Here is a 27490-nt window from a genome sequence, read left to right on the forward strand (position 1 = left end):
CAATTTCAACTGGAGTCAGTCATCGCCCAAGAAAAGAACTGGACGAAGCTACAGCGTCTGGAATTCCTCACTATCCAAACAACCGCACACACGCTTAATCGAAACGATGGCAATCTCCCGCCAACATACGCAAGATGCCTGAAGCGATTTTTGACGCGGATTTAAGATGAAGGTTTTATGCCTCTCAGCTCATTGAACAAGGCTTCCGTGTGAAAGCCGAAACGTTTAATAGACGTCCCATCTTGGTAGGCGTTCCTACTATGCCGTTACTTCCCGACCAGACGAGATTTCGTCAAACTCCAGATTTCAGTGACCACCGCTTCGAGTAGACCAGCTCAGCAATGCACCACCAGGCAAACGTCTCTGAAGGTCTTCGCTGCCACACAAGTGCCCGTTGGAACATGCACGCGCCTTCGCGACCCCGGCGCAAGGAAGACCGACCTGTGGAAGACGTTGTTCGCGAGGAAGGGCGTGAGCGTGACGGCAGCCGTGCCGACGAACGCGACGAATGCGACGCCGGTCATGGCGAGCGCGTACAGCCGCAGCGCGGCCAGGTTCTCGCGCAGGGCGCCCAGGAAGCCCAGCACGGCGGCCGAGAAGACCGCGCCGCCGCCCACCACCGCCGCCAGCTCCAGGTTCACGCTGAGGCGCATCACCAGCGTGCTGAAGTACGTGGCCTGCGCGGGGACGGGCATTGCATTGCAAGCTTTATTAGGAGCCCCAAAACAGGCACTCTTATATCAGGCACCATGGTTGAGACAAACGGCGACTTGTTTTCTTTATTGAGGGTTCACTGCCAATTTTCATAGTGTAAGAAACCTCAAGTAGCGTTCAGTTGTGAGGTTTATGGCGCAAGCCACCGAGGACCATTTCGGCGCCTTTTTGTCGACCCGCATACTGGAACCAACACGTGTCATACATGTGTTCCCACCCAATGTGCAGGAAGTGTATTAGCCAAAACATCTGCTGACAATCGCGTAACGTGGAGCAAGCACGAGAAGCGCGAAATACGCCAGGAAAGCCACTAAACAGTTAATGATACCAGGTAAAAGTTGTGCCTAATGAATTGAAGTCAAGCAATGTTCCAGTAAGAAGAAAAGCGTTTAATAATGTACGTTTATGGCGTTTTTCACTGGTCGATCTGGAGCGGCCGCCGAAATCCTCGAGTGAGCGCTCGGGTTTCACAAATCCGAATCGGCCAGCGGAGCGCAAGAACGCTCCGTGGGGGATCACACAGGAATTCTGCGTACCCATCGCACAAACCGGTTTCGGAAACCATGCCCGACTTCCGCTCTGTGCGTTTCCACGGCAACCAAACTCGCCGTATCCCGTGCGTAATTTGACCGCGGCAGGCGCAGAGTCCGTCATTTCCAATGTCGCGCCCGCAAGGATTGTGCATCTATACCGTGCATAGAAGGCTTCGTACAGCACCTGCGTCACCTCATAATCGCTGTCTTCCGAGCTCTCATCGCTAAACGCGAGCTCAGCAGCAGCACCACAGAACGCAGCCATCTTGCGAAGCAACACGATGTCGGGCGTACCGACCGATTTCGCTTGAAGACGGAAGTACCGCGAGCTATTTCCGCCCGAATCCGCGCCTCGGCGGCGGAGCAAGTGAGAGCGATCCGGCGCGGAGCGAGTTGATCCGAAACAACCAGTGGAACGCGCGAACCCGCGCCAGATCGACCAGTGAAATTCGGATTCGTTGCCGCGGAGCAAGAAATCCTGCTCCGAATTGACCAGTGAGAAACGCCATTAGAAACTTGCACAAAATTTGGAGGACGCTTAAGCTTTAGCTCGGGCCCAACTCCAACGCGGCCTATTCAAACACATCAACACATAATCATCATCATCACCATCATCATCATTCAAACACTTGTAAAACGCAAAAAAAAAAAACGCTTTTCTGAGATAACCCCTGGACCGATATTCATGAAATTTGTTGCATTTGAGAGAGAAAGTTCAATTCTAGTGACTGTTAGAACCGAAATTTCGATTTAGGGCCGGAATTCCGTGAAAAGAATATTCGAAAGTAAAAAAAAAAAATGGACGCACGAAGTTTATAAATTAATAGCTATGCATTAAGAACGGCATCCATTAGATCATTCAAAGCGGACAAATTCAATATGTCAATGTATACTTTACGAGAATTTGTTGCGTTGTGTGCAAGGATACTGCAAAAGCTGCATTTACACATTACTAAATTTTTTTAGATTCATGTGTAACATGTCAATTTTGTCCGCTTTGGATGTAATATGAGATGCAATTCACAAAATTGTAATATCATTTTTTCTTGCTCAGTTAGAGAGTTGTAAACTTGATAGTCTCGTTTTCTGAAAACTTTTGCCAATTCTTATTAAAAATTGACGTCATAAATCAAAAATTCGAAACCAACCGTCACTACATTTTAAGTTTTTCTTTTAAATGCAAAAGACCTAGTTGGTGCAGTGGTTGCCGAGAAAAACGAATTCTCCTTTTATGTGTATTTAGATAGGGGCACCCGAGCTAACGCTTCGTGCGAGTGGAACGCGATAACTTTCACATGTCCCTGACTGCTTCTCACGCTTCCCGGCAACTGGAGCGCATGTAACCGTACTGTTCACTTGGAAACGCTTGCCGCGAACGCTATGCACGAAGGCGAGCCACCGAACACCTATATGAGCGAGCTTTGTGGTAGAACCACGGCCTCTTGCGTGGGCCGCGATGCGGCGGAGGCGAGCGCCGGCTGCAGTTAATGAAGGAACCGGTCGCGCCGCTCCGTGGCCCCCAAGACACCCATCCCTGCGCCCATCGCTCCGGCGCGCGAAATGGCGGACGCCGCGGCCGGATTGTGTGTGTGTGAAGGGGTTCCTTTTGAGTTTTCGCGTAAGAGAATTGTGTTCTCGTATAGTCAAATTACAACCCGAGAACTATTATGTCTGTAGGTTGTGTGCAAGTCCTAGTTTGCGATTTTTCTACGTATTTTAGCTTGATAAATACAATTAGTTCAGGCAATTTCTTGCATCATATGGAAGGCCTGGGTATACCCGGTTCGAGAATCTGTAAGACGACGCGGGAGGCCGGATTTTCTGCGAAACGTGAGTTTTAGCTCGTTTGCTCGGCTATTCACACCGCGCTCACAATGCCTCCTCGGAGAGTTCGTGTTGTGTTGGGAAGTTCGAGTACTGCTGATCCCTTCCACGTGGTCCCCTCCCGGAATGTCTGGATACGGCGCGGGGCCTTGAGGACTCCAACCTGCTGTCCATCCGTTTGGTGAGGTGCCCTTGTGGTTCTTTTTCTTTTCCTGTGTTTTCTCCCCGTGTTTAGCTGAGTTTATTCGGCTTCCCACATTGCTGCAGTGTTAGCTTCGGCTAGGCGCAGGCGCCACGCGGTTTTCACCGCGTTAGTGGCCCCTACGCGGCTTCGTCCGCTCACCTTCATTGGCCGTGTTCCGAAAGGCGCGACCAATGTCGATGTTTGTAAGGCACTTGTGCAGCGCTTTTCGTTGAACGACTTGGAGTTGGTACATGATTTCCGTGCGGGTCGTTTTGAAGTTACGTTTAGGAGTAAGGCCGCGGTTGATCACTTCTCAGCTGATCCCGCTTTCAAGGTTCGAGATATCGACGAGTTCCTGTGAAGATGGTAAGGATTTTTGCCTGCCCCGAGGATCTTCCAGACCAAGCTCTTGTCTCGGAGCTAGAGGTCTTTGGAAAGGTCCACGGTATCTCCGAAGAGTGCGTGCCCAGGTTCTCTGCCATTGGCACAGGGAACCGGCGCATTCGGATAGAGATGGCGCGGCCCGTTCCTAACCTTCTTCGTGTAGGAGAGCGTGTAAAATTCCAGTGCGAGTACTAGGGAGTCGCTAGGTTGTGCCGTAGGGGTAACCTGGCAGGACACCACGCGGCCTTGTGTGACACGCCGAAGTGCGCGCGCTGCGAGCAGTTCGGCCACGTGGCCTGCGACGCGGCGTGTGTACGATGTGACGGAGACCACGCGGTTTCGGCGTGTAGTGTGCACACCTACTCGCCAGTAACCGCGAGACCAGACCAGCAGGAACATGCAGTAAAGGACACGGTTGCTTCGCCGGTAGCTGGCAAGCAGCTGCCTCGGAGGACGAGAACAGCCGGGCTTCTTTGAGCGTGGTCGACGCCACCGACGGCGGCGATGATTCAGTGGATTCCACCGCGAACACTCTCCCGTCTGTCATGGCAACGTGCGAGAGTGGTCGAGGGTGTTGACGCGAAGGCCGTTGCCGACTCTGTGGCTGTGGCTGGTCGGAGCCGGCCTCTGGCTGGTCGGAGAGGCTGACTGCCACGGCCGGCTTTGTTCGTCGGTCGAGCAGGAAGCGTGAAAAACAGCGCGGTCACCGCGCTGGCTCTGCTGCTAGGGACGCGGCCGACTAGCGCGCGTCGAGCTCGGACGACGGTGGGTGCCGTGGCTCGGAGCCTGGTGCTCCCGAAACCAAGCGCAATGCCGTGAACCCAAGAGATTCAGAGTCCGATACTGAAGTCCCTTCGGACACGGAGTATCTCACTCATTGTGTGCATTGTAAACGGGTTCGATGCGACTGCTCCGAACTGTCAGACAGATACTATGATTCTACTAATGAGGGGCCTCCAATTTCGGAGACTCTCTCATAAGTAGTTCTAGCATATTTATCTTCCGCGGCTAGTATTACTTAATACTAGCCAGCTCTTCTCTTTGTTTCTCTAGCTTTTTCTGGTTTCCTTTGCTTTAATTAGCTTTCGGCTAAATTTTCTCTTCCCCCAATATGGCTCATTCCCTTACTGTAGCTTCTTTTAATTGTAGAGGTTTGTCCCGAGCTTCCAAACAGTTAGATGTTGTCAACTTGGCTAAATCCAAAAAGGTAGATATTCTCGTACTCCAAGAAACTTATGTACATAGGTTAGGCTAGATCAGCCACTTTGATAGGATTTTTCGCACCAGGTCTTTCTGGAGTTATGGCGGGACAGGCAGCCGGGGTACGGCCATCGTTCTGATGCCGAATTTCGACGGCCTTGTTATTCGCCATGCCAGGAATGCCGAGGGCCGTATCTTGTCGGTGGATCTTGATTGTGGCATTAGAATTGTTAATGTTTACGCTACAACCCGGTCTAGAGATCAGAGAGCTTTTCCCTGCATTACAACCCTACTCGGTAGGTCCCTCTCGGCTAATTCTTGTAGGCAACTTCAACTGTGTGCTAGAACAGGTTTATCGCGTCTCGCGTAGAGGGACTCCAAAACATAAAGATAAGCGTGGAAGTGTACTCCGGACTGGTCGATGCTTGGCGCGTACTTCGCCCTAACAGTCAGGAATGACTTGGACAGGAAGGGGCATGTAGAGCCGCACCGATCGTTTTTACGTCTCGTCGTCACTGGCTTCCAGTATGCATTCTTGGTTGATTCTTTCTGCTCTTAGCGACCACAGCTTCCTAATTCTGCGGTTTGCCGATTCTAGCATAGTCTCGCAAGGGAAGAGACCGTGGCACCTCAATCCACGTCTCCTAAAAGACAGGCATGCAGGCAACCGCAGATGTATCATCCATTTTGTTTCGATCGCTGCGCAACAAAGAGAATCTAGGTGGCACAGAATGGGATGACCTGAAGGTCAGAGTGCGTGAGTGCTTCAGGACTTTGGGCGAGCGTCGAGGAGCGTGAGGAGATTAAAATCATCTCCGACGCGATCCTCCTGCTCTCGAAGCCGCTGTCCGGCGGGCCTGGTGTGGCTCCGGCGCTGACCTCACTCCGAAAGAAACTTCGGATTCTCCTGCAGTGACGCTGGGATGGCTGGAGGGCCACAACCCGAGCAGAACTGTGTGAAATTGAAGTGTGGTGCAGCAGGAACGTCCAACGTAGGCATTTTTCAAGGAGGAGCACAACTCTCTTTTCCCTAGTAGATGCAAGTGATGGTAGCATAGTCGATTCACCAGATGTAGTTCTTGCACTGGCGAGGCAGTTTTACATGACCTTGTATGCCGAACCAGTTACCTCTCCAGCTGTCTTTCCTTTTGCTTCACCACTGCAGCTGAGCCGCTGCAAGTATGTGGCTCATTCATAGATGAGGACGAGCTATTTTCGGCTTTGAAGTCTATGAAGCATAATCGCAGTCCAGGATCCGATGGTCCGACAGTCTAATTTTATGTTAAGTTTTGGACTCTGTTAGGGAAGCCTTTAACATCACTGGTGAACTGGCTACTCAGTGAAGGGACTTTGTCAGCGTCTGAACGAGAGGGGCTAATCCCTCTCCTTTGTAACGACGTGTCGAGAAGCTCCGATCTGAGAGCATGGCGTCCAATCACGCTTCTGAACTGCGATTATAAGCTCATAGAAAAGTGCCTGTGTATGCGACTCACGCCAGTGCTCAACACTGTTTTGGGTCCATACCAGGCATGTTGTGTCCAGGGGCGCTCTACTCAGCTTCACGATTTAGCAGTGAGGGATCTTCTCCTGTGGGCCAATACCAGGAAACTTCCAGGTATTCTTTGCTCCTTCGATCAGGAAAAGGCTTTCGACATCATTAGCCATAGGTACCTTTTCCGTGTTCTGGAAGAGTCTGGCTTTAGTGTGGGTTTTCGGCAGATAGTCCAAGCTTTGTATTCTCGACCGACTTCTGCTGTTCTCATACGGGAGCGCGTCTCGGAGGCGTTCATTATGGGACATGGTGTACGGCAGGGGGACTCTATCACCTGCCTTCTACGTACTCGCTTTTGAACCGCTTCTGCAGAGGTTGTCCTGTGACAGCAGAATTGGCACGTTCCTCCTCACACCAGGTTCCCATCCGGTTGCACTCTTTGCCTATGCGGATCACTTGTCCATTGTGGTTCCGGACGAGGCATCAGCTTGCAGCGTCTTGGAGGTCATGGACAGTTACTGCGAGGCGAGCGGTGCAAGGTTGAATAGGTGGAAAATTCCAGCCATGTATTTGAACTCCGTCCAGTCCGCAGCCCGTTCATGGTCTCCCCGTGAAAACGCGGCTGCGCATTCTAGGTTTCCTATTCGAACCACACGGTGTCTCTCCTGTAAACTGGCAACAGGCTAAGGAGAAGTTTGAAACCAGAGTTCAGGAATTCAGCGCGTTGTCATGCCCACTAACTGCTCGAGTGACAATTCTTCGCTCACTTCTGTTTTCCTTCCTGACGTGTGTGGCATGTGTGTCTCCTGTTCTAAGCCGAACCAAGCTTATCTTGGAGAGGGTCCTCTTTCGCTTCCTCTGGAAGGGGACAACTGTTTGTGTGGCTAGGCGGGTGCTCAAGTTGCCCAGGGATAAGGGAGGACTCGGAATTCCCGACCTGTGCATCGTGGCTACTGCACTACACGTCAGGTGGACCCAGGTCGCTCTTAACTCGGATATGCTCCTAACTCGAAGCTTAACTTCCTTTTTCTCAGCACCCGACTCCGCTTGTTTTCAAAGAGCACATTTTCCCACTGTGCGCCTCGCTCAGGTTCCCCGTCCTCCATTTATGCGGCGACTGCCAATTCTCTGGTAAGCCTCCGCAAGGTTCACCCCGGCATCGACGTAGTTTCAACTCCACTCCAAGAATTAGTCGATATCCTCACCCGGTGAATTCGGCGATACCCTCACCCGGGAATTCCAGTGACCGCTGAAGCGGGATTGCGATTGAGCGCCGGAATTCAGTGAAAAGAATTTTTGAAAGTTGGAAAAAAAAGACGCACGAAGTTTATAAATTATTAAAGCAATCAAGGCAGAAAGCTGGGCTAGTTGGTGGGACATCATTAATCAAAAGACTAGCGCAAATAACAGGGACACAGACGGAGGAAGCGACAGGACGAGCGCTAATTAATAGCTCTGCATCAATATCAGATATCGCGGTTCAGTAAATGGGATCCATTAGATTATTCAAAGCGGGCAAAGTCAGTATGTCAGTTTATATCTTACGAGAATTTGTTGCGTTGTGTACAAGGGTTCTGCAGAAGCTGCATTTACACATTTTTTTTTTTAGATTCATGTGTAACATATCAATTTTGTCCGCTTTAGATGTACTATGAGATGCCACATAATTGTGATATCATTTTTTCTTGCAGTTAGAAAGTTGTAAGCTGGATAGTTTCGTTTCCTGAAAATTTCAATTTTCGCCAGTTTTTATAAGAGATTGACCGCATATATCGTAAATTCGAAACTAAGTGTCACTATATTGTTACGCCCACAAAAGGCGTTACTTTGAAGCCGGGTAGAGTTAGATGCGATGGCCTTGATCAGCTGAGCGCCTTACGATATTCAGCTAGCCAGCCACACGTCATCTTCCTCGTTCACCACCCTTCGGTGCCCCCTCATACTGTTTGTTGAGGCGTGAACCCGCTATGCACGTAAGAGCGTCACATTTCCCTCCGCGCAGACGAAGCCCGCCGGGCAAGTCAAACAGGCTGTCAAGAAACAAAGGGCTTTAAACGAGCGACATGCGAAAGTTCAGTCTTTGCTGACCGTCGGCCGTTTGATGTGAGACGTGCTATGCGGTAGGTTAATTCGCTGATACGCTCAGTAATAACATAGGGTCCATCATAGTGGGCCCTATGTTATTACTGAGCGAACCAGCGAACCCACTATGCACGTAAGAGCGTCACAATATTTTAAGTTTTTCTTTTAAATGCAAAGAACCTTGTCAAATTAGGTGCAGTGGTTGCCGAGAAAAACGAATTCTCATTTTACATGTATTTGGATAGGAGCACCCGAGCTAAAGCTTGCTCTTTAAGCTCTCGCGTTAAAATTAAATTGAATGCGTCGTCTGCAATTATCTTTAGCACATGGCCAACTTTATCCGATTCCGATATGTCTTTGTTTGCTTTTTTGCGAATAGCCAGCACGTCCTGCATAAAGGAAACAAATGACTCTGTTGTCGACTGAGCCCGTGTCTCAGGCTCTTGTCTGGCTGATAGCTGACGCCCGGCAGGTTTTCCAAATACGTCACGCACCTTTTGTTTGCAGACTTCCCAGCTAGTCAGGTCTTCGTGTGTGTCGTTCCACATGCGAGCCGTGCCTTGGAAGTACAAGATTACGCCGGCAAGCATCAGTGTCGCGTCTCATCTGTCACGGTCGCTGACGCGTTCGTACTAGGTGAGCCAGTCTTCCACGTCCGCGCCATTTGTGCCGGTAAAAATCACGTAGTCACGAGGGTGCGTTATCGCTCGATGTGATGAAGCCTGGGTGGATGGGGCACCGTCGTTTGAAGACATCGTGATGGAACCGATGTAGCGTCCTTTACCGAGATCCAGCCAAGCGTCATAGCGAGCGTACCCCGATCCCTCCACCAAAATTGATGGTGTAGGATATCGACACCGGTGTTTAATTAAACGCAAAACCGAATGTTCCGAACCACAGTATCGGAAAACAGTCAACCTCATCTTCTTCCGTTATCGCGCTGCCGGCACATACCATGCTGTAACAATATCATCAGCATTTTGGAACATAGAGTAAAAGCAGCAGAAGAGTTCTATGCTGACCTATAGGGTACCCAGAGCAGCCACGCTACCTTCATTCAAAGTAGTAGTGCACAGGGGACAGAGGCTCTTTCTATAACTAACGATGAAGTTAGAAGGGCCTTACAAGACATGACCAGTATAAAAGTGGCAGGAGAAGATAGCATAACAGTCGTCTTAATCAAAGATGGAGGAGATATGTTTAAAAAGCTTGCGGCCCTTTACACGCAATGTCTCACGACTTCAAGTGTTCCAGAGAACTGGAAGAATGCAAACATTATAATAATCCACAGAAAGGTAGTCGCTAGAGAATTGAACAATTCTAGGCCCATTAGCTTACTCCTGGTATTATATAAAATATTCGCCAAGATAATCTCCAGTAGAATAATGGCAACACTGGACTTTAGTCAACCAAGGGAACAGGCAGCTGGTTTCAGGAAGGGATACTCTACATTGGATCACATCCATGTCATCAATCAGGTGACCGAGAAATCCGTGGATTACTATCAGCCTTTCTGTATGGCTTTCATGGATTAGGAAAAGGCATTTGATTCGGTAGAGATACCAGCAGTCATAGAGGCATTGCGTAATCAAGGAGTACAGACCGCTTAGGTAAATATCTTGGAAAATACCTACAAAGTTTCCACAGCCACCTTAATCCTACACAAGAAAAGTAGGAAGATACCTATAAAGAAAGGGGTCAGACAAGGAGACACAATCTCTCCAATGCTATTCACTGCGTGCTTGGAAGAAGTATTCAAGTTATTAAACTGGGAAGGCTTAGGAGTAAGGATCGACGGCGAAACTCGGCAACCTATATATACGGTTTGCCGATGACATTGTTCTATTCAGCAACGCTGCAGACGAACTGCAGCAAATGATTGGACCTTAACAGAAAGAGTGTAAGAGTGGGGTTGAAGATTAATATGCAGAAGGAAAAGATAATGATGAATAGCCGGCAAGGGAACACGAGTTCCGGATCGCCAGTCAGCCTCTAGAGTGTGTAAAGGAGTACGTTTACTTAGGTTAATTACTCACAGGAGACCCTGATCATGAGAAGGAAATTCATAGAAGAATAAATATGGGTTGGATCGCATAAGGCACACATTGTCAGCTCCTGACTGGAAGCTTACCATTATCACTGAAAAGGAAGTTGTACAATCAGTGCATTTTACCAGTGCTGACATATGGGGCAGAGACTTGGAGACTGACAAAGAAGCTTGACAACAAGTTAAGGACCGCGCACAGAGCGACGTAACGAAGATTTCTACGCATAACGTTAAGAGACAGAAAGAGCGGTTGGGATCAGAGAGCAAACGGGTATAGCAATATTCTAACTGACATTAGGAAAAAAAAATGGAGCTGGGCAGGTCATGTAATGCGCCGGTTAGATAACCGTTGGACCATTGGGGTTACGGAATGGGCACCAACAGAAGGGAAGCGCAGTCGGGGATGAGAGAAGGTGGAGCGATGAAATGAAATTTGCGGGCGCTAGTTGGCATCGGTTGGCGCAGGACAGGGGTAATTACTTCACCACAACTAACTCGTTTATTAGACGGTTCGTATACAGTCACCTCCCGTCTTTTCAACTTTTTCCATGCTTGCACTCATTTTGGTGCGAAGGGGTCCTTACGAAGCTGACAAGTTTCTCTTGTAAACCACTTGAAAACATCTCAAATAATTTATTTTAGTATTTTAGAAGCCGCTCGTTGCTTTTTACAGCAAAACACGACGACGCTCTCAAGGTCTGCTCGGAATGGCGACAAGAAGAATGGCACAATCTGCGACGCGTCTCCCATTTCCGGCACCGCTGCTGTGGCATCTTGTGACGCACGTCGGTCTGCAGCAGCATTTATACATAAACCTTACTAAACGGTAGAGTCATCTGATTTTGCCTGCGCGTGCTTCATGCTTTATTTTGTATTTTCCTGAGGCAAAGCTTCGTTGCCTTTTCCCCTTTCTAGATCCGTCTGCGGTGTGACGAGATGTTTAACAGCAACGGGTGAATCGATATGTTTACAGCGCTCTTAACAAAATACGGCTGTTTCGAGCACATATTTAGCGTTAAATCCGCGCGGTCTTAGGACGGGAACGGCCATAATGATATTTCGCGCCACTACATACAAAGTGCGGAGTTGAAGAGCCAAACGCATTTGTGATCCAAAGGACGCAATCTGTCATTGCACGAGTGGTGCTCACCCCTGGGCGCCTGCGTTCTGAGAAGGCGAAGAGGCCCACAGAGGCGACCGAGCCCGCGATGACCATGAGCAGCACGTTGAAGGCGAGCAGGAAGGCGCGGTACAGCCTGTGCGGCTGCCCCCGCAGGGCCATGGTTGTTCTCTGCGTAGATGTGGAGCCGCTGCTGCCAGGAGACCTCGTCGTCGTCGTCTGCTCCCCGATTTCCATCGAGTCACCTTGATGGCTCGCTCCGTCTTCGCTTGATAGCAAATCTGGAAATTTGTCGTGTTATGTCGATTCCTATACCATGTTTAGTTGCATTCGTTGTGGCGTTGTTAGATACGGGACCGTTTCCTGAGCCTACTTCGAGTTCCCCAGACCACATCAAATGGCACCACAGCTAATTGAGGAGCGCAAAAGCACGGATACCACATTCCTGAGGCACGGCACGCGCAAACAAGTTGGCGGACCCCACTTCGTGTGCAGCCGGTGGAGCTATTCACCGCTTGGCTCTTCCCGAAAGTAAAGCGAGAGCCTGGCACTGTTGCGGGTAGAGTGGGTACCGAAGCAAGACGGCTGTAATGCGCCGTGACAACGTGACGGCTGTAATGCGCCGTTACAACATGGCGGCGTCGCCCCATTCCTCTATGGTGACGGCGCATTGCAAGTCAGCAAGGCAAGACCGCAGGGAGAAGAAAGCCCTCGGAAACACACGAGCAGCGACTCTCTTCGCCGGGTGTGACTCCATCGCACGGGCGCCTACCATTGGCCGAAAATGGCGTCACCTGAGCGGGCTCTCACATTGGCCGAACGTGACGTGTCTTATCGACACTGAAGGGCTCAAAAGACGCAGACCGGGAGCAGCAGGAGAGGATTCCTAGAGCATTCCCTGATTCACCTCTTTCGAGCTTCATGCCACGGGCCGCAGCGTCCGAGTTGCTGCCGGCCCGTAATGACTTTAAGACTGTTAATTGACTCTCACTGTAAATAATGTAAAATAAACCTCCCAGTTTTCATCCCGACGTCCTCCTCAACTCTTACAGCGCCAAAGCACATCGTTCGAGATCGACCACAGTGCTAGCCATCCCAACACTGTTTAGAATGTACGAACGAATGAAACTTTATTTGGCTATGTACGACGTGTTCTCGCTTGTTGGCTTCAGCACTGTACAACCAAAGGTGTTTCTCTTATAATGGGTTAGCTAGCAGACGCCCATTGCTACCGGGCAGGGGATGGCCGCTATGCCCAAGGCTTTGCGCCACTTGTTCCGTCTGGCTCTGATGAGCGGGTGTCGGAGCGTCTAGTGAGCAGTTTATTCTATCTTTTCTTGGAGGTCGATAAGTGTACGTTGGTATCGCCTTATAAAATCGACGGAACCCATCTCAAGGTGACCGTCGAATATAGCGACACAACGTATTACCACCGTCAAAACGAGCTATGCATGAAGTGTACTGCAGCGGGACTCTTCTTTCGCGCTTTCCCAAGAACAGTCGGCGCCATCTGGCGGAGCCGCCGTGATACCTGCGCCTGGCCTGCGAAATGCGTGGCGTGCCAATGCGTGCGAACGCTTACAAACGAGTAAAGACGCGTTTCACATGCCTCGACTGGAGCGGAAGAAATCGGTACAGTCGCAGTGCGATTTTAGAGGGTTTATTCCACACGACGGCGACTTCAACAATGCGGCTGGTGCGGCTGGCAGGCCTACTTGCTGCCAGATTTTGTAGTATATACGCCGCGTAATTCTTGAAATGTAGTCAAAGAACCTGTGGATTGCGATATTATTGCGATAGCAATTATATAGACACTCCAGGCGCATTTCTGCCGTCGCCGTGAGGTTCCGTATGAGTGAAAGCGTGTGAGGGTGAGCTCGCGAACGCGGTTCAATCTCGCGTGCGAGAGTGAGGAACGCGGCCCGGATGTGTGCCTTCTCCTGTGGCGCGCGAGACATGGGGGGGGGGGTGAGGTGAGGGAGGAGGGGCGTTCTTCTCCGGCTGCTACGGTGCCTCAATGTCCTCCTCGCCCGCCGCTCCGTGCAGAGTGGCGAAAGCCGCGGTATGGTGGCTAGTATGGTGTTTAGTATGGTGGCTATGGTGGCGCGAACGCCCGTATGTTCGCGGCAAAAGCGCGCTCCTTCGATTCATGCCGCCACTACAGTGGCCGTAGTAACGCTGCGGTCAGCATTGCGATGTCTCCCCTAGCACGGTATTCCCTAGCCTTTCCGGCTCTGTCCCCCGCTATCTGTGCATGAGCACGCGTGATTCTCGTCTTCTCGGTTCGACGTTGCGTGCACGTGATTTTCGCGGTGTTTTCCTGGGTGGTGAACGTTCACCGCGGGCTCTTCCCCGGGCTGACAAATCTCTCGACGAGGAAGCGGCCCTCTGTGAGCTTCACTTCCAGGAACAATACATTGTGCGGCACTCCACGCACATGGTCAACGGCAAAACAGTCAAGATTCCCCGTGATCGACCCGCGCCTACAAGCGACGCAGTGCCAACAATTTACCCAAATACTCCATAGCATCTCTCCAAGAGGTGCGGCGGAGCTCCAGGAAAACAGCCCTCACCACTGCTGTAGACAGGGGAGGACTTTTGTATCCGTCAGATCAGCTGAATGCACTGGTGACATCAACGGAAAACACTTTCACCCTCTGCTTTACTGTGAAGCAAGAAGCGACAGCTTTATGGATCTGGTAACTTTTATCCACCTTACCAAACTGAACCTTGTTGGCTGCCCTGAACACAAAACAGCACTTACGAATAGAATCATAAAGTTCTATGTGCTCACATGGCTCCATTTCTACGTCAAGTCTCAGAACGCGAAACAGGACGAAACGCGGGAGCGAATGAAAATGCTAAAACTGCGTCGAGTGCTATAAATAGTGTCTCGAGACCCTTGCTACAAACTTCTTATCAGTGACTTTTAGTTTCAGTTACGTGCAATTTCTCTGTGATATGTGCTGAGAAGAAGTCCTATTTCCTGAATACAATGTACAATAAATGTCGTTTTGGCAACCTGGACTTGTTTCCGAGGTTCGTGACTGTTTCTGTTGGGCTGCTCCATTAGTTGGAAGTGGTCGTCGTGAACTCTTATATCGTATGAGAATCACGAGTTTCCTCCCTATCGAGTGCGGTGTGACAATCAGTTGCTCTCTAGAGCTGAAACTGCATGTAGAACTTTATTCACTGTAGACCTTTATGTGCTCACGTGTGACTTATTGGCGCGGAAACACGCGTCGTGAGCTTAAGTGAATGCAGCTTCCTTGACGCGCGGTGACGCATGAGCGCTGCCCGCGGCCAGCCTGGCCCAGCGTTTTGAGTAGCACGAACCATAGAGTTTCCCACTATATTACCTAGAGGGAAATCTGGCGCTGCTGCGCTGTGGTATGCATGGGGATGCCGGTATATTGTGACTTCGGATTGGCATCGTGCTCGGAGAGCCAGGCAAGCACCGTTCCGTCGGTCACAATGATTCGTTTTCTACTAAAACAGCACGTAAAAAGCTGTTTTAGCTTTATTATTACACAAAAACATGTTTTGTTTAACTATGAGAACTTGTTAGTGCATGTACAATTATGTGATACATAAGAAGTATCAGCGGGCCGCTAAAGTTGGAGGACAGATGACAAGATTCGCACTCGCTTTGAATCATTTTGTCGCATGTTCTTGCTCTTATTCGCGTGGCCACGCATTGTAGGGGAGTCAAGATGCAATATGCGTGAATAGAAACATTTTATGATGATTTACTTTCGCTTTAAGAACGCGTTATTTGTGTAGCCAAATCCACGTTCTAGACGAGGCTTCCTCCTACACACCATTACACATCTTACAACACCAGCCAACACGAGCTTCGCAGACACGTATACCGTCATTCCCATGACGGCACGGCGCCCCTTAAGAAACTCCCATAGACGGTAGCGCCAGATCTCCCTCTAGGTGTTATAGTGAGAAACTCTATGGCGCGAACCACTTCCCTCCTCCTCCGCTCCACTCCCGCGCTCGGCGCGGCCTAGACAGTGGCGCCGCCTATGCTGGGCCTGCCGTAGCAGACGACTAACGCGCTACCGGAGGAAATACGCGGAAAAGTGCGTTCGCGCCCTGCGGAGCAGTTTTTCAGGCGTGGTTTTGCTTCGTCAGTCGATAACTGGCCTTAATAATGTCGTGCTTGAGATGCGCAAAAAAAAAAAGAAGAAGAATAGAGAAAGGGACCATTATAAAAAGCGTAAAGCGACCGCACGTTGAGAGTTAATTCGTGTTGCTGAAATACGACGCATGCACACAGTGTATCATACTTGGCTACCACGGAAGCAGACGAGCTGATAGCAGCGCATCCTTCTTTCCCCTAACCACTTCTGGGCATGCGGCACCCTCTCACACGAAGATATAAAAGTAACCACAATAAAGAGACAGGCAGTTTTTTCGATGCCCAACCACTGTGTGTGTCGACTTGCTCAGACGCGCACGATACATGGTGTCAGAAGTGCCCGCAGCCGCGCGGCAGGAAGCAAGCCATGGACGCCTTAAAACTGCCCTGCCCACTACAGTTGACCGGCAATGTCAGAAGGAACTGGGAACTCTTCAAGCAAAGACTGGACCTATTCCTGACGGCCACCTCGACAGACCACCCCAAGACAGAAGCGGTGAAGGCGGCCATCCTCCTGAGCGCCGCGGGTGAAGAAGCGCTTGAGGTCTATAACAACTTCACATTCGCCGAAGGTGAGCTCAAGGATGACTACGAGACACTAGTGCGGAAGTTTGACGCATGACGCGCAAGTTTGACACGCGCGTAATTACCTCAGTTCCAGGTTTTGGCTGCGTGAAATTATGTGTGCGTCGTTTCGCAGTCTCTGCAGGGTACTTTTGTTCGGCCGGCGCATGAGAGATTCCAACTCTCTGTCTGGGGCCAGCAACGCCTAGCAACAGGGCCATTTCTGCTCCACGCCTTGTACAGATGTGTACATCTCGTATGCGGGTTGCGGCGGCCATGAGCAACGTTTTCACACGTAAACAGTATTGATAATTTGGACAACGTACCAGCACATGGAATCGTTATTTATTTATTTATTTATTTATTTATTTATTTATTTATTTATTTATTTATTTATTTATTACAGTGCAAGTGGTTGGAACTTGATAGCAAGAACGAACTTGATGGGGACAATTGAACAGAGGTTCCGAAAATAATTACCGCCCCCCTCATTAGCAACAGCAATACTTTTATTGAAGTGCTCATTTTATATATGTATACTGCGTACATCTGTATTCTTTTCCGTTGTAAGTTTTCGCAGTGAAGCAGTGTTGCTTGAACTGGAACACTTAAGGCGCACAAGACACAAAAATTTATTCCAGGGTTTTACGCGCCAGAACGATATGGTTATAGGCACGCCGTAATTGGGACTCCGAATTAATTTTGACCGGCTGGGGTTCTTTAACGTACTCCCAGTGGTCGGGACAGGGGTGTCTTCGCATATCGCCCCATCGAAATGCGGCAGCCGTGCCCGCAATTCGATCCCGCGACCTGCCGCGATCAATCCGTCTGCGCGTACTTTGGTCGCTCTGGGCCAGCAGTGGCGGTCGGAGCGCCCTGGAAAGAGAAAAAATATATATACAAAAGCTCGACGCGTGCTTCCACGTGACACAGATTAGCCAATGGAGGAGCGGAGGAGGCTGGACCGACAGGAGGCGTGGAGGAGGAAACGCCGGGGAGAGCGGGGTGGCGGAAAGATCTAAGAATGGTACTGCTATAGTGTGCTAGAATTCTAGTGCACTATAAGCGTTACTTTTTGAAAATTGAGGGGCTTTATCGGATGGATGGATGGATGTTATGAGCGTCCCCTTTGGAACGGGTCGGTCGGTTGCGCCACCAAGCTTTTGCTACTATACTGCCTAATATCCTACCTAGGTTAAACAATGAAAAAAGAAAAAAAAACACTGAACTACCACGCCCAAATTTTCTGATCCCCTATTGCGAACTGTGCTTTTGTACGTCTCCGTCTTTTGTCGTTTCCCTACTTTTCGTCCACCAATCCTCCAATCGCCTCTTACTAAAGTCTATTGCGGACATGTTTGCTTTACCACTGCTCCCGCCGAACCCAAGGGCTTCAAGGAGGCCAGTGGTGCCTAAATCGACCGCTGGGTAGACGTCCTCACATTCTAATAAAACATGCTCCGTCGTTTCCCTAGCTTTACTGCAGCAAGCACATGCTTCTTCTTCCTTCTTATATCTCGCTTTATAGTTGCGTGTTCTAAGGCATCCCGATCTCGCTTCGAAAAGTAATGAGCTTCCCTTTGAGTTATCACAAATGGTTTCTTTCCTGATTTCGTTTTTTCCTCTTAAGTAGTTCCTCATGGCAGGTTTCTTTTCCATTGCCGCCACCCATGAGATTAATTCAGCCTCTCTGACTTTCCGCTTGACCTTCTTTGTTGCTGTGTTGCCCACCCTACAGGCCGCATACTTGCTGGTAAGCTTCCTAGTTCTTTTCCTCCACTGTGAATCAATGTTTTTTCCTGTACAGATACGTGAACACCCTCCCAGCCCATTTACTTTCTTCCATATTCCTCAGCCGTTCTTCATACTCAATTTTACTGCGAGCTTCCCTCACTTCAAAACTAGTCCAGCCCATATCACCCTGCACAGCTTCATTTGTAGGCTTCCCGTGAGCGTCCAATGCGAAGCGACCCACTGACCTTTGGTTCCCGTCGAGTCCTGATTGTACCCCTGACTTAAAGCAAACAGCCGCATTTCCAAAAGTAAGTCCTGGAACCATTACACCTATCCACTTACCTCGGAGGACCTCGTACCTATTGTATCCCCATAGCGCTCTGTGCTTCATTATGGCTGCATTTCTCTTCCCCTTTACTGTTATGGTTTTTTCCTGTCTTTCTATATATCCATTGCCTTCGTTTATCCATATACCAAGGTATTTATATTTTGTTACCCGAGGTATTTCTTGGCCCTGTATCTCCACTGTCTGTTCACTATTTTTCCTGAATATCATAACACCTGATTTTCTAACACTGAATTTCAAGCCTAAATTGTTGCCTTCCTGTCCACAGATATTAGCCAGACGTTGCAAATCACTTTGCTTGTTAGCTAGCAACACAATGTCGTCCGCATAAAATAAACCGCGGAGTTGCTGCTCTATTACTGTGCCCGCCTGTTTGTATGAGAGATTAAACGCGATATTACTTCCTTCTAGCGCCCTCTCCATCCTCACCATGTACATCATAAACAGCAGCGGGGATAAAGGGCACCCCTGCCTCAGTCCCTTGCTGATATGAACTTTCTCCTCGCTCCTCATCCCTTCCCATTCAACGCAAACGGTATTTTCTAGGTAAATCTCTCTCAAAAGCTGTAGACAATCGTTACCTAAGCCTTCCCCTTCAAGAATATCCGACAAAATGTTGCGGTCTACGTTGTCGTACGCTCCTGTAATGTCTAAAAAATCCACATACAACGGTCTCCTTTCTGCTTGTGATATTTCAATACACTGAGTAAGAACAAACAAGTTATCATCTAAACGCCTACCTATTATGAAGCCATTCTGAAGCTCTCCCAAAATGCCATTATTCTCTGCCCATGCTTGAAGCTTTAATTTGATTGCCTGCATTGCTAGCCTGTATATTACCGATGTAATGGTCAAGTGTCTATATGAGTGAATTCTGTCTTTCTCCCCCTTATCTTTATAAATTAAATTCATTCTACTTTGTCGCCAACTGTCTGGTATTCGTCTACCTTTTAAAGTTTTTTCCACTGCTTTCACCAGAGCTTCCTTACTTTTTGGTCCTAGTTCATTTATCAGCCTAACGGGAACCTCGTCTAGCCCTGTGGCTGTGCGCTTAGGAATTTTCTCTTCCGCTTTCTTCCAGTTTAAATTTGTCAGCACCAGCTCCTTTTCCACTTGGGTCTCTTTCATGCTCTTTTTTTCTTCAAATACAACCTCGTCATTGCCTTGGAAAGATTCGGCTGTTACTTTTTGGATGTAATTTATTGCCTCTTCTCCTTCCAGTCTGTTTTCATCTTCGTCTAGGATATGTTGTTGTATTGTTGTTGACTTCCTGCCTAATAATTTTATGTGATTCCAAAATATTCTAGGTGCGGCCTTCTTTTTCTCACGTATTTCTGACAACCAACGTTCACTTTCACCTTTTAATTTTGCTTGCACCAGTATTTGAACCATAGACTTTTTCTTCCGGTATATTTCCCATTTACTGGTTACTTCATCCTGTGGCAACTGCGCCTTCTTTGCCTGCCTGTGCTCTCGAGATGCTTTCTGTCGTTCGGCGATCGCTTCTCGTATCTCCTTCTCCCACCAGCTTTTCGGTTTCTTTTTTCCTTTCCAACTAACATGTTGTTTCTCTTTCCGTATTTTTGTCGTTATTACATTTAGAAGCTCACCATATTTCCACTCTTTACTTGGCCATTTGTCAAGTTCTTCCTCAACTCCAGTGACTATATTTGCTATTTGTTCAGCATTCAAATTTGGACTGGCGATTTTGCTCTTCTTGCTCTCTTTCCCAACTACATATCCCATTTTCAAAATGATGCGTTTATGGTCACTCCCTGTGCTGCTAAACCCTTCCTCATCGATGACCGTTTCTCTCAACTTATCATGAATTGCTTCTGTCGTCAGAGAGTAAGCAATGGTCGATTGCCGGTTTCCCACTTCCCACGTGACCTGTCTTTCACACTTAGGCCCTGTATTCATGATCGCGAGGTTATGTTGTTCACAAAGGTCTAGCATTGGCTTCCCGTTATTGTCGGTATAGCCATCTAAATCCTGTATGTGGGCATTCATGTCACCTAATAGGATAACTTCAGCACCATTCCCGAAACCCTTAATATCAGCGCTTATGCATTCCACTAACTCTTTTTTTCTTCTCTGTGCAATTATTTCCGGTCCACAAATACGTAACGCCCAGCCAAGTTTCTTTCCCACTCATTGTACCTGATAACCAAAGATGCTCTTGACATTGTGAATTTACTCTTTTCCATTTGGCTCGCTGATGGATGACCGTTCCGACTCCCCCTCCCTTTCTTTATGACTTAGTTCTGTTGCGCCCTTCCCAAACATAATTCTCAATAACTGGGAGCTCTACTGAATCTCTAAGGTGCGTTTCTGTAACCGCCTACACCCCTATTTGTTCTCTATGTAACTGCTCCACAATCTCTGCCCACTTTTCCTTTCTTCTGCCGCCCTGCATGCTTATGTAGCCTATTGCATGGCGAGCTCTTTTTCTTGCTTTCCTCCTTTTTCTGTTATCGTCGGTGATGCTCTTCTGATGTTCCCCTATGGGACCTTCTTCATTACTATCTACTCTGACCTGAGCGCCCGCGGGCCCCCTAAAAAAGCAACAGCGCGACCACCAAGTCGCCAGCCCACTTCTCGTGCTAGCCTGTAATTGAAGTGGATCCCGTCTCGTTTAAAACCACCACAACTTCTCAGTTCCCTGTTTACTTCGACAACCTCGAAGCCTTTCTCTCGGCTCATTTTTCATATTGGCTCATTAGCAGCCACTACGGCTCTTTGTATGTGACTGTCAGGTACAGGCACCTCCGGCACCGTGCACACCACGATCTGCACCTGAGAGGATAGCTCACGCAAGTTGTCCACCCCCTTCGCCAAGCGCTGGGCTACTCCTGGCCCTTTCCTGTTTAGGGCGTCGTTTAGCCCACCTGCTACTATGACGAGGTTGCGCACGTGGGCATTTTCCGCGAGCTTTTCTTTTGCTCGCTCCATGACAGAACCCAGTGTTCGCCCTGGAAACGTCCCTACCGCCGCTCTTTTGTCGCCTTTCGCCCTCTCCACAATTGCTTTTGAGCACCCAGCCAGGTTTGAGCCGCCAGCGATAATCACCCTTTCACTCTCTCCTACCTCTCCCTGCTTCCCTTTGTCCTTTTACGCGTGATTCGGTGTCGACAAGGGGCATTGTCCCCTGGGCTCCTGCTTTTTCCGCGTAGCGGCCTCAAGGTAGGTGCCGCTCTTTCCAGCTAACCCTTCATCACCCTGTATGCGTTCCTCGTATTTCGCTGACCCTCCCTCGCCCGTAGCGTCGGGGTCTGCGTTCCATTGTCACGCACATTCTCGGTCACAATGGCGGCCCTGTTCAGCTTTTCCTTGGCTACTTCAAGTCTCTTTTCAACTACCTTCCGTGCATCACGCTCCCTGTTTAGCTCATTTTTGAACTCTTACAGCTGTTTGAGAAGCTATTCCTGAAAAGCCTCCATTTTCTGCAGCCTAGCATCGACATCACATTGTGTGCCGGTTGATTCGACGCCCTCTTCCTTCTCATCCGTCTCCTCATCTGCCTTGGGGGAACCCCCCCGCACTGCCATTTTGACCGGCTTTCTCGTCATGTATTGCACGGCTTTTTGCAAATACTATAATACTGTAATGATGCTACTACTGATGCAAATACTGTAATACTATATCAATGCAGAGTACGTGCCTTTTAGCAAAAACTGATACGCACAGGATCCAAATCTTCAAAATGCCGCAAAGCAACTCTCACCACTGTTTCAAAAACAATGGATGCCGCGGAGACCGAAGGTATGACATGCTCTCGCACGCGCTCAACCACGCGGCCACGCTCTCGCTTTTCTACGAAAACACGCACAGTAAAACCACTAATAGCTATTTGTCTTGCCACTTCCAAGCTACCATTTAAAGACTACAAACCCTCAACGTCCCACCCGGCTGCACGTGTTGGAACACGTGGCGCGAACGGACGCGCTAATCACCTTGCAAAACAAATGTACACGAAGCACACCCGCGCACCCGAAATACGAGAGACAAAAAAAGGAAAGAAAAAGAAAACCCCCCAATTACTATTTAAATGCAGAAAACCAGCAAATAAATAAACAGAAGCAAGCTCAAAGCATGCACAAAAACTTTTGATTTCGTCGCCGCCACGGAGCCCCGAAAAGCACGTCTATTCGCCACAAAATCCAAAGAAGACTCTCACACTACGGAGAGCAGCGCCACCTACGCAAGACATGAATCAGAGGAGCAGCGCATCTCGTATATTTGCGGAGCGCCGTTTCTAATTTGGAGTGCTGGGTCTTGGTGAGAGATTGATATGGAAGTTGGTAGAGCACACGGGAGTAGACAAGCGCCTCAATAATCCTTCGAAGTTCTTGCTGCTTTAGTCCTCTGTATTTACGTGTTACTCTAGATAGCATGTGGTATATCTGGTTTAGTAGTCGGAATGTTTTTTCCAACCATACTTCAGCTCTACCGTCATCCTGAAGGATGAATCCCAGTATTTTGGTGTTAGATCGGTGTGGTATTTGAGTGTGGTCGATATGGAGACTGATGCTTTGGCGCTGCTCTTCCGCGCGGCGGCCTATTTGATTAGTTACTACTATGTACTCAGATTTTGTTGGAGAACACTTAAGCCCAATACCGTTAACGTATTCGTTAATTGGATCTAAGCCTGACTGGCTGGTGTGCTCCTGTTCTAGGGACCCCTTGCAACACCATATAGTAATGTCGTCTGCATAAATATTGTGTTCGAGTAGTGCGATGGAAGAGAGCCGGGCAGGCAGATCGAGCAAAGCAATATTGAAGAGAGTGGGTGATAGGATTGAACCATTAGCATTAAGCATTAAGCATTAAGCTAATGCTTAAGCATTAAGAGCATACTTTTTGAGCCTTATTTGATCTATGTGACAGTCGTTCGCGGTTTGTGTTTGTTGTACAGTGTTGTTCACTACAGATCTTTATTCATTCTCCTGTAAAATGCATATTGTATTATTTTCTCCTCATTGTATAGTGTACTCTGGTCTTTCGCCGTGATTTTGGGCTTTCTATTTTACACAAGTGTTGTGTCATTGCCATCGTGTATTTTTGTATCTGAACCCCACACTAGCCTCTGGCTATGGGTTCAGTCAGTGTCTGATAATTTGTATGGCAAGAATAGAAATAAAACAACAACAACAACAACAACAACAACAACAACCTTGAGGGACTGTGCCGAAAACACCCGTGTGCTTAGATTTAGGTGCACGTTAAAGAACCCCAGGTGGTCAAAATTTCCGGAGCCCTCCACTACGGCGTGCCTCATAATCAGAAAGTGGTTTTGGCACGTAAAACCCCAAATATTATTATTATTATTGAGGGACTGTACTAACTCCTGTACTAAGAGGGTATGGCGCTGAAAGCTCTCCATAGATTTGAATTTGTACAGAACGACCGGTAAGAAAATCTTTAATATAATTGTAGAGGCGGGTGCCGGTTCGTAAAGTCAAAAGGTTCTTGAGGATAGCGGAGTGTTTCACGTGGTGCAACGCTTTGTGTATGTCTACACCTGCGATTACTCTGGTTTGTACGAGACTGTGATTTTGATACACATCTGAGATACGAAGCATCGTATCCTGAGTGCTAACATGTGGTCTAAAGCCTGTCATTGTGTAAGGAAAAGCACTGCTGTTGTCTAAGTGCCAGTTGAGACGGTTAAGGGCCATGTGTTCCATCAGTTTGCTTACACACGACGTTAAAGATATAGGACGTAGGTTCGTGATACAGTTGGCCGGTTTGCCGGGTTTCGGGATTGGTATTATTATTGCCGTTTTCCATTCCTCTGGAAGGATTCCGGATTCCCAAATATTGTCAATATATTCTAAAAGTTGCTCTAACTGCGAAGAGGGTAAGTTACGAAGTGTACTATAAGTAATCCCATCTTTGCCAGGCGTTGTGTTTCGCTTCAGCGAAGAGAGAGCCGTATGTAGTTCAGCTAAAGTAAACAGGCTGTTTATGCCTGTTGTACTCTCGTCGGGTGACTCAGTTGGGTAATCCGGAAGTTGTCCTGCATTTTGGTCCAAGGGATAGAACGTCTGACGAATTTCGTCAGCTATTTCTTCGCGTGTCTGGCCAGAGCTCATCATCATCTTCTCCATGGTGTGTCGTGGTTTTCCTTGGCCCAAAAGTGATCGTAAGATATTCCACACTCTCGCAGTATGTAGGCGGCCGTTGAGCTTGTCACATGTTTCTAACCAGTTCTCGGTGCAAAGTTCTTGCGCGTATTCTTGTGCTTCTAATGTTATTTGCTCAATAAGTTTGCGAGGGCCACGATTCTGTTTGTTTCTTCCAGTTCTGCACTATCCTGTGTCTTTTATCCCATAAGTTAAGCAGATGAGAGTCGATGTGTGGGTTTTCAGCAGTACGCGCAATCATTTGTGTACTTTTTCCTCGTCTCGCTAATATTCTTCACCCATGAATATAGGTCCGGTTGTTCGTCGGCCCTGTCTAGGTCTGATCGGAATCGGTGCCAGTCAGTAAGTTGTGTATTGAAAGCTGCATTAGCAAGGCGAGTCTTAGAGCGAGGAATGCTTAGAGTAACTTCAATGATGTAATGGTCACTTCTAACACTTTCGTGAAGATTCGCCCAAGTTACATTCCCAATTCCGCGGTACCAGCTTAAGTCGGGATTAGAGTCACGTTCGACGCAGTTTCCTTGGCGCGTGGGCTCGGTTGTGTCATTAAGGAACGTATACTCGTTATCTTGCATTTTTCTTTCGAGGCGCTGCCCTGCTTTCGTTGTGCGCTGGTAGCCCCATGATATGTTATGTGTATTGAAATCCCCAGCTATAATGTCTTTGTCCGTATGTAGCTTTGTGTACGTCTCCAACCATTTCAGAGAAGGACAGTCGAACCTTGGGACCCAGTATGAACGTCACGGCTGCCGAAGCGGCATTGGACAGTAACGTGCTCCTGAGTCGAATTGTTTATGGGATCAGTATGGATTTGTATAGCTGGAATATGTTTGGCCACGTATGTTACAGTGGTAATGGGAATGGTCACACCCTGTGGAGCTCTTTTGTCTCGTTTACTAATACTTCCTTGGGTAAAGTGTTCATATCCCGGTAATGATATAAGTCTGCAAGCTTCTTGAATTAAAAGGATATCTGGTTTCTACGCTTCTCGGCAGATGAATTGTTGTAAGAGAGCCTTCTTCCTTCGAAGGCTCCTGCAATTCCATTGCCATATTACTAGAGGTCGATTAGGGCCTGCCATATTACAGATTTGCCGAGCCGGGGGGCTCATCGACCTTGGACTGCGTGGATGTCTGTGCACGTGCGAATATTTGCGCGTTGGCTACTAGCTGTTGAATGACGACATCAGTGCGTGCAATTTCTTGTTTTAGATATTGCATTTCAGCCTGTATCGCGCGAATCACTGCAACCTCATTCGCGAGGCTGTCTAATTTAGCCGTTAAAACCTGGACCGCTCGTTCAAGGCGCTGCATGCTTGTTTGGTCCGGCATGTGCAATGGTGTTGTAGATGGTGTCATAGGGCGCTGAAGAGCTTGAGAGTACGAGTAATGAAGAACTGGAGTCCGTAAAATAGATTGGGTTGACTGTGAAGTGTTAGGTGAGGGTTGTGAGGAATTAGTAGCTAGGTTTGGACGGACTGGCTCACCGTTATCAGAGGCTAGCAGGCTCTTGTCATTTCTGGGACGTTTCGGCTCCGAAGTGGTAGATCGCTTGGCGGCCTTAGACGGCGGGCTTCCATGTGGAGATTTTTTTTTGATGGTTTGGTTGGCACTGTGACTTCGGTTGCGGTTGCGACTGCGACTGCGGCTGCGGCTGCGGCTGCGACTCCGGCTGCGATTCGTCTGGCGAAGCACGGCAAACCGGTTGGAAATGGCGATGGAGGTGTCTGGGGTCTTGTCACTTATAGTGACTCTTGTGTCCTGTTAACGGGGACGGTGTGTCCACTGCGGCAATTCAGGGAAATCTGATGTATACTGGAAGGGCTTCGTGTTGCGTATCCGTCGGCGACGGTGCTTGGATGCCCGCGAACGCGCCGCGCGGTCCGCTTCCTTTCTTGCTTCTTTCGAAGACGGCGAATGTTCACCGCCGCAATTATGGCAGTATAGGGGAAGCACTCATGGGGGGGGGGGGGGGGGTATGCTTTGCGCACTGGGAAATGTTCTACTGCATTGATGGCACATGCAATACGTCGAACGATTTGGCCATACGTCGGTGGCGTGACCGAGCGTGAAGCTGTGCGAGCACAGCGAACTTCTGTGTCGACATGGGTAGAGGCGCTGGACAACGCGATTATTAAGGGCAAGTCTGGGTGAACGTGGGCCTTCCACCGTCACCATCACGGTGTTAGGCGAGCCTATTCGACGAATTGTCAGGAGTTTCGATTGTTCTACTTCCACAATACTCTGCAGCTCTCTCTCGGAGACCGAGGTGGGTATGCCATGTATGACGCCGCGTGCGTTCATAGGATCAGCGGCCACGTAGGTGTTTGTCTCGTAAGCTGCATCGTTGATAGCGATGCTCTTTAGTTCCGCGAGCTTGTCGGCAGCAGATCGACGATAGGTGTCAACGGCCACCAAGTTTTGTGGGGTACGGATTTTGAAGTATGTGTCGCTGCGTTCCACTGTGTCGAGTCCTGCCGCGGAGCGGATAGCGTTGCCGAGGGTACCGACGTCGATTGCGGCAAAGTTCAGGCATGCCGTGAATTTAACAATCACAGTGGTGGCTTGCTGCTGGCGCGGCGTTGTCCCTACGGTGCGCCAGTGGCCGAGTGTCGTAGCGGACGCCGCTGCTTGCTCGGTTTCCATGCTTCAGAAGCCCGCGAACGCGCGTGGCGTCGGTGGTGTCGAGGTGGCGTCCAGCCAAGGACTGGGCTTAGTGGCCGGGGGCCGGCTAAGCCGGCCAAGTTCTTCCATTAATTGCGCAGAAACGATGAAAAGTTCGTCTCACCGGAAGGTTGGTACCTCGAGACGTCTTCCTAGCACAAGTTCGGAGTCCTATCGAAGAAGGTTTCGTTGATAGGGTGAAAACTTGGAGGAGCAGATGTGGATCCGTACTGGTCGGTGACCGCGTCTCTCTCTTTGGCGAAAGCCGTAGGGACGCGTTGCTGGCGTTCGTGTGTCTAGAAAGTAA

The 27490-nt window shown here is 49.0% G+C and overlaps 1 protein-coding gene and 1 long non-coding RNA gene across 2 annotated transcripts in view; both read right to left on the bottom strand.

The window, feature by feature from the left end:
* Positions 1-12050, bottom strand: part of LOC126539348 (tetraspanin-33-like) — a 35300-nt gene extending 23250 nt beyond the window's left edge. The window contains exons 1-2 of the mRNA XM_050186169.3: positions 11611-12050; positions 442-677 (exon numbers count right to left, since the gene is read on the bottom strand). Coding sequence (XP_050042126.1) covers positions 442-677; positions 11611-11817 — 443 coding nt within the window. The 5' untranslated portion in view covers positions 11818-12050. The remainder of the gene's footprint in view (positions 1-441; positions 678-11610) is intronic.
* Positions 12051-15709: 3659 nt separating this feature from the next.
* Positions 15710-27272, bottom strand: LOC140214207 (uncharacterized). Its single transcript, XR_011891128.1, has 2 exons — positions 26007-27272; positions 15710-17170 (listed from the first exon to the last, which is right to left on the bottom strand). It is a non-coding gene; the product is annotated as an uncharacterized lncRNA (long non-coding RNA).
* Between the last annotated feature and the right edge of the window lie 218 nt (positions 27273-27490).

The sequence above is a fragment of the Dermacentor andersoni genome, chromosome 11 (genome assembly GCF_023375885.2).
Source record: "Dermacentor andersoni chromosome 11, qqDerAnde1_hic_scaffold, whole genome shotgun sequence".
Classification (NCBI taxonomy): Eukaryota; Metazoa; Arthropoda; class Arachnida; order Ixodida; family Ixodidae; genus Dermacentor; species Dermacentor andersoni.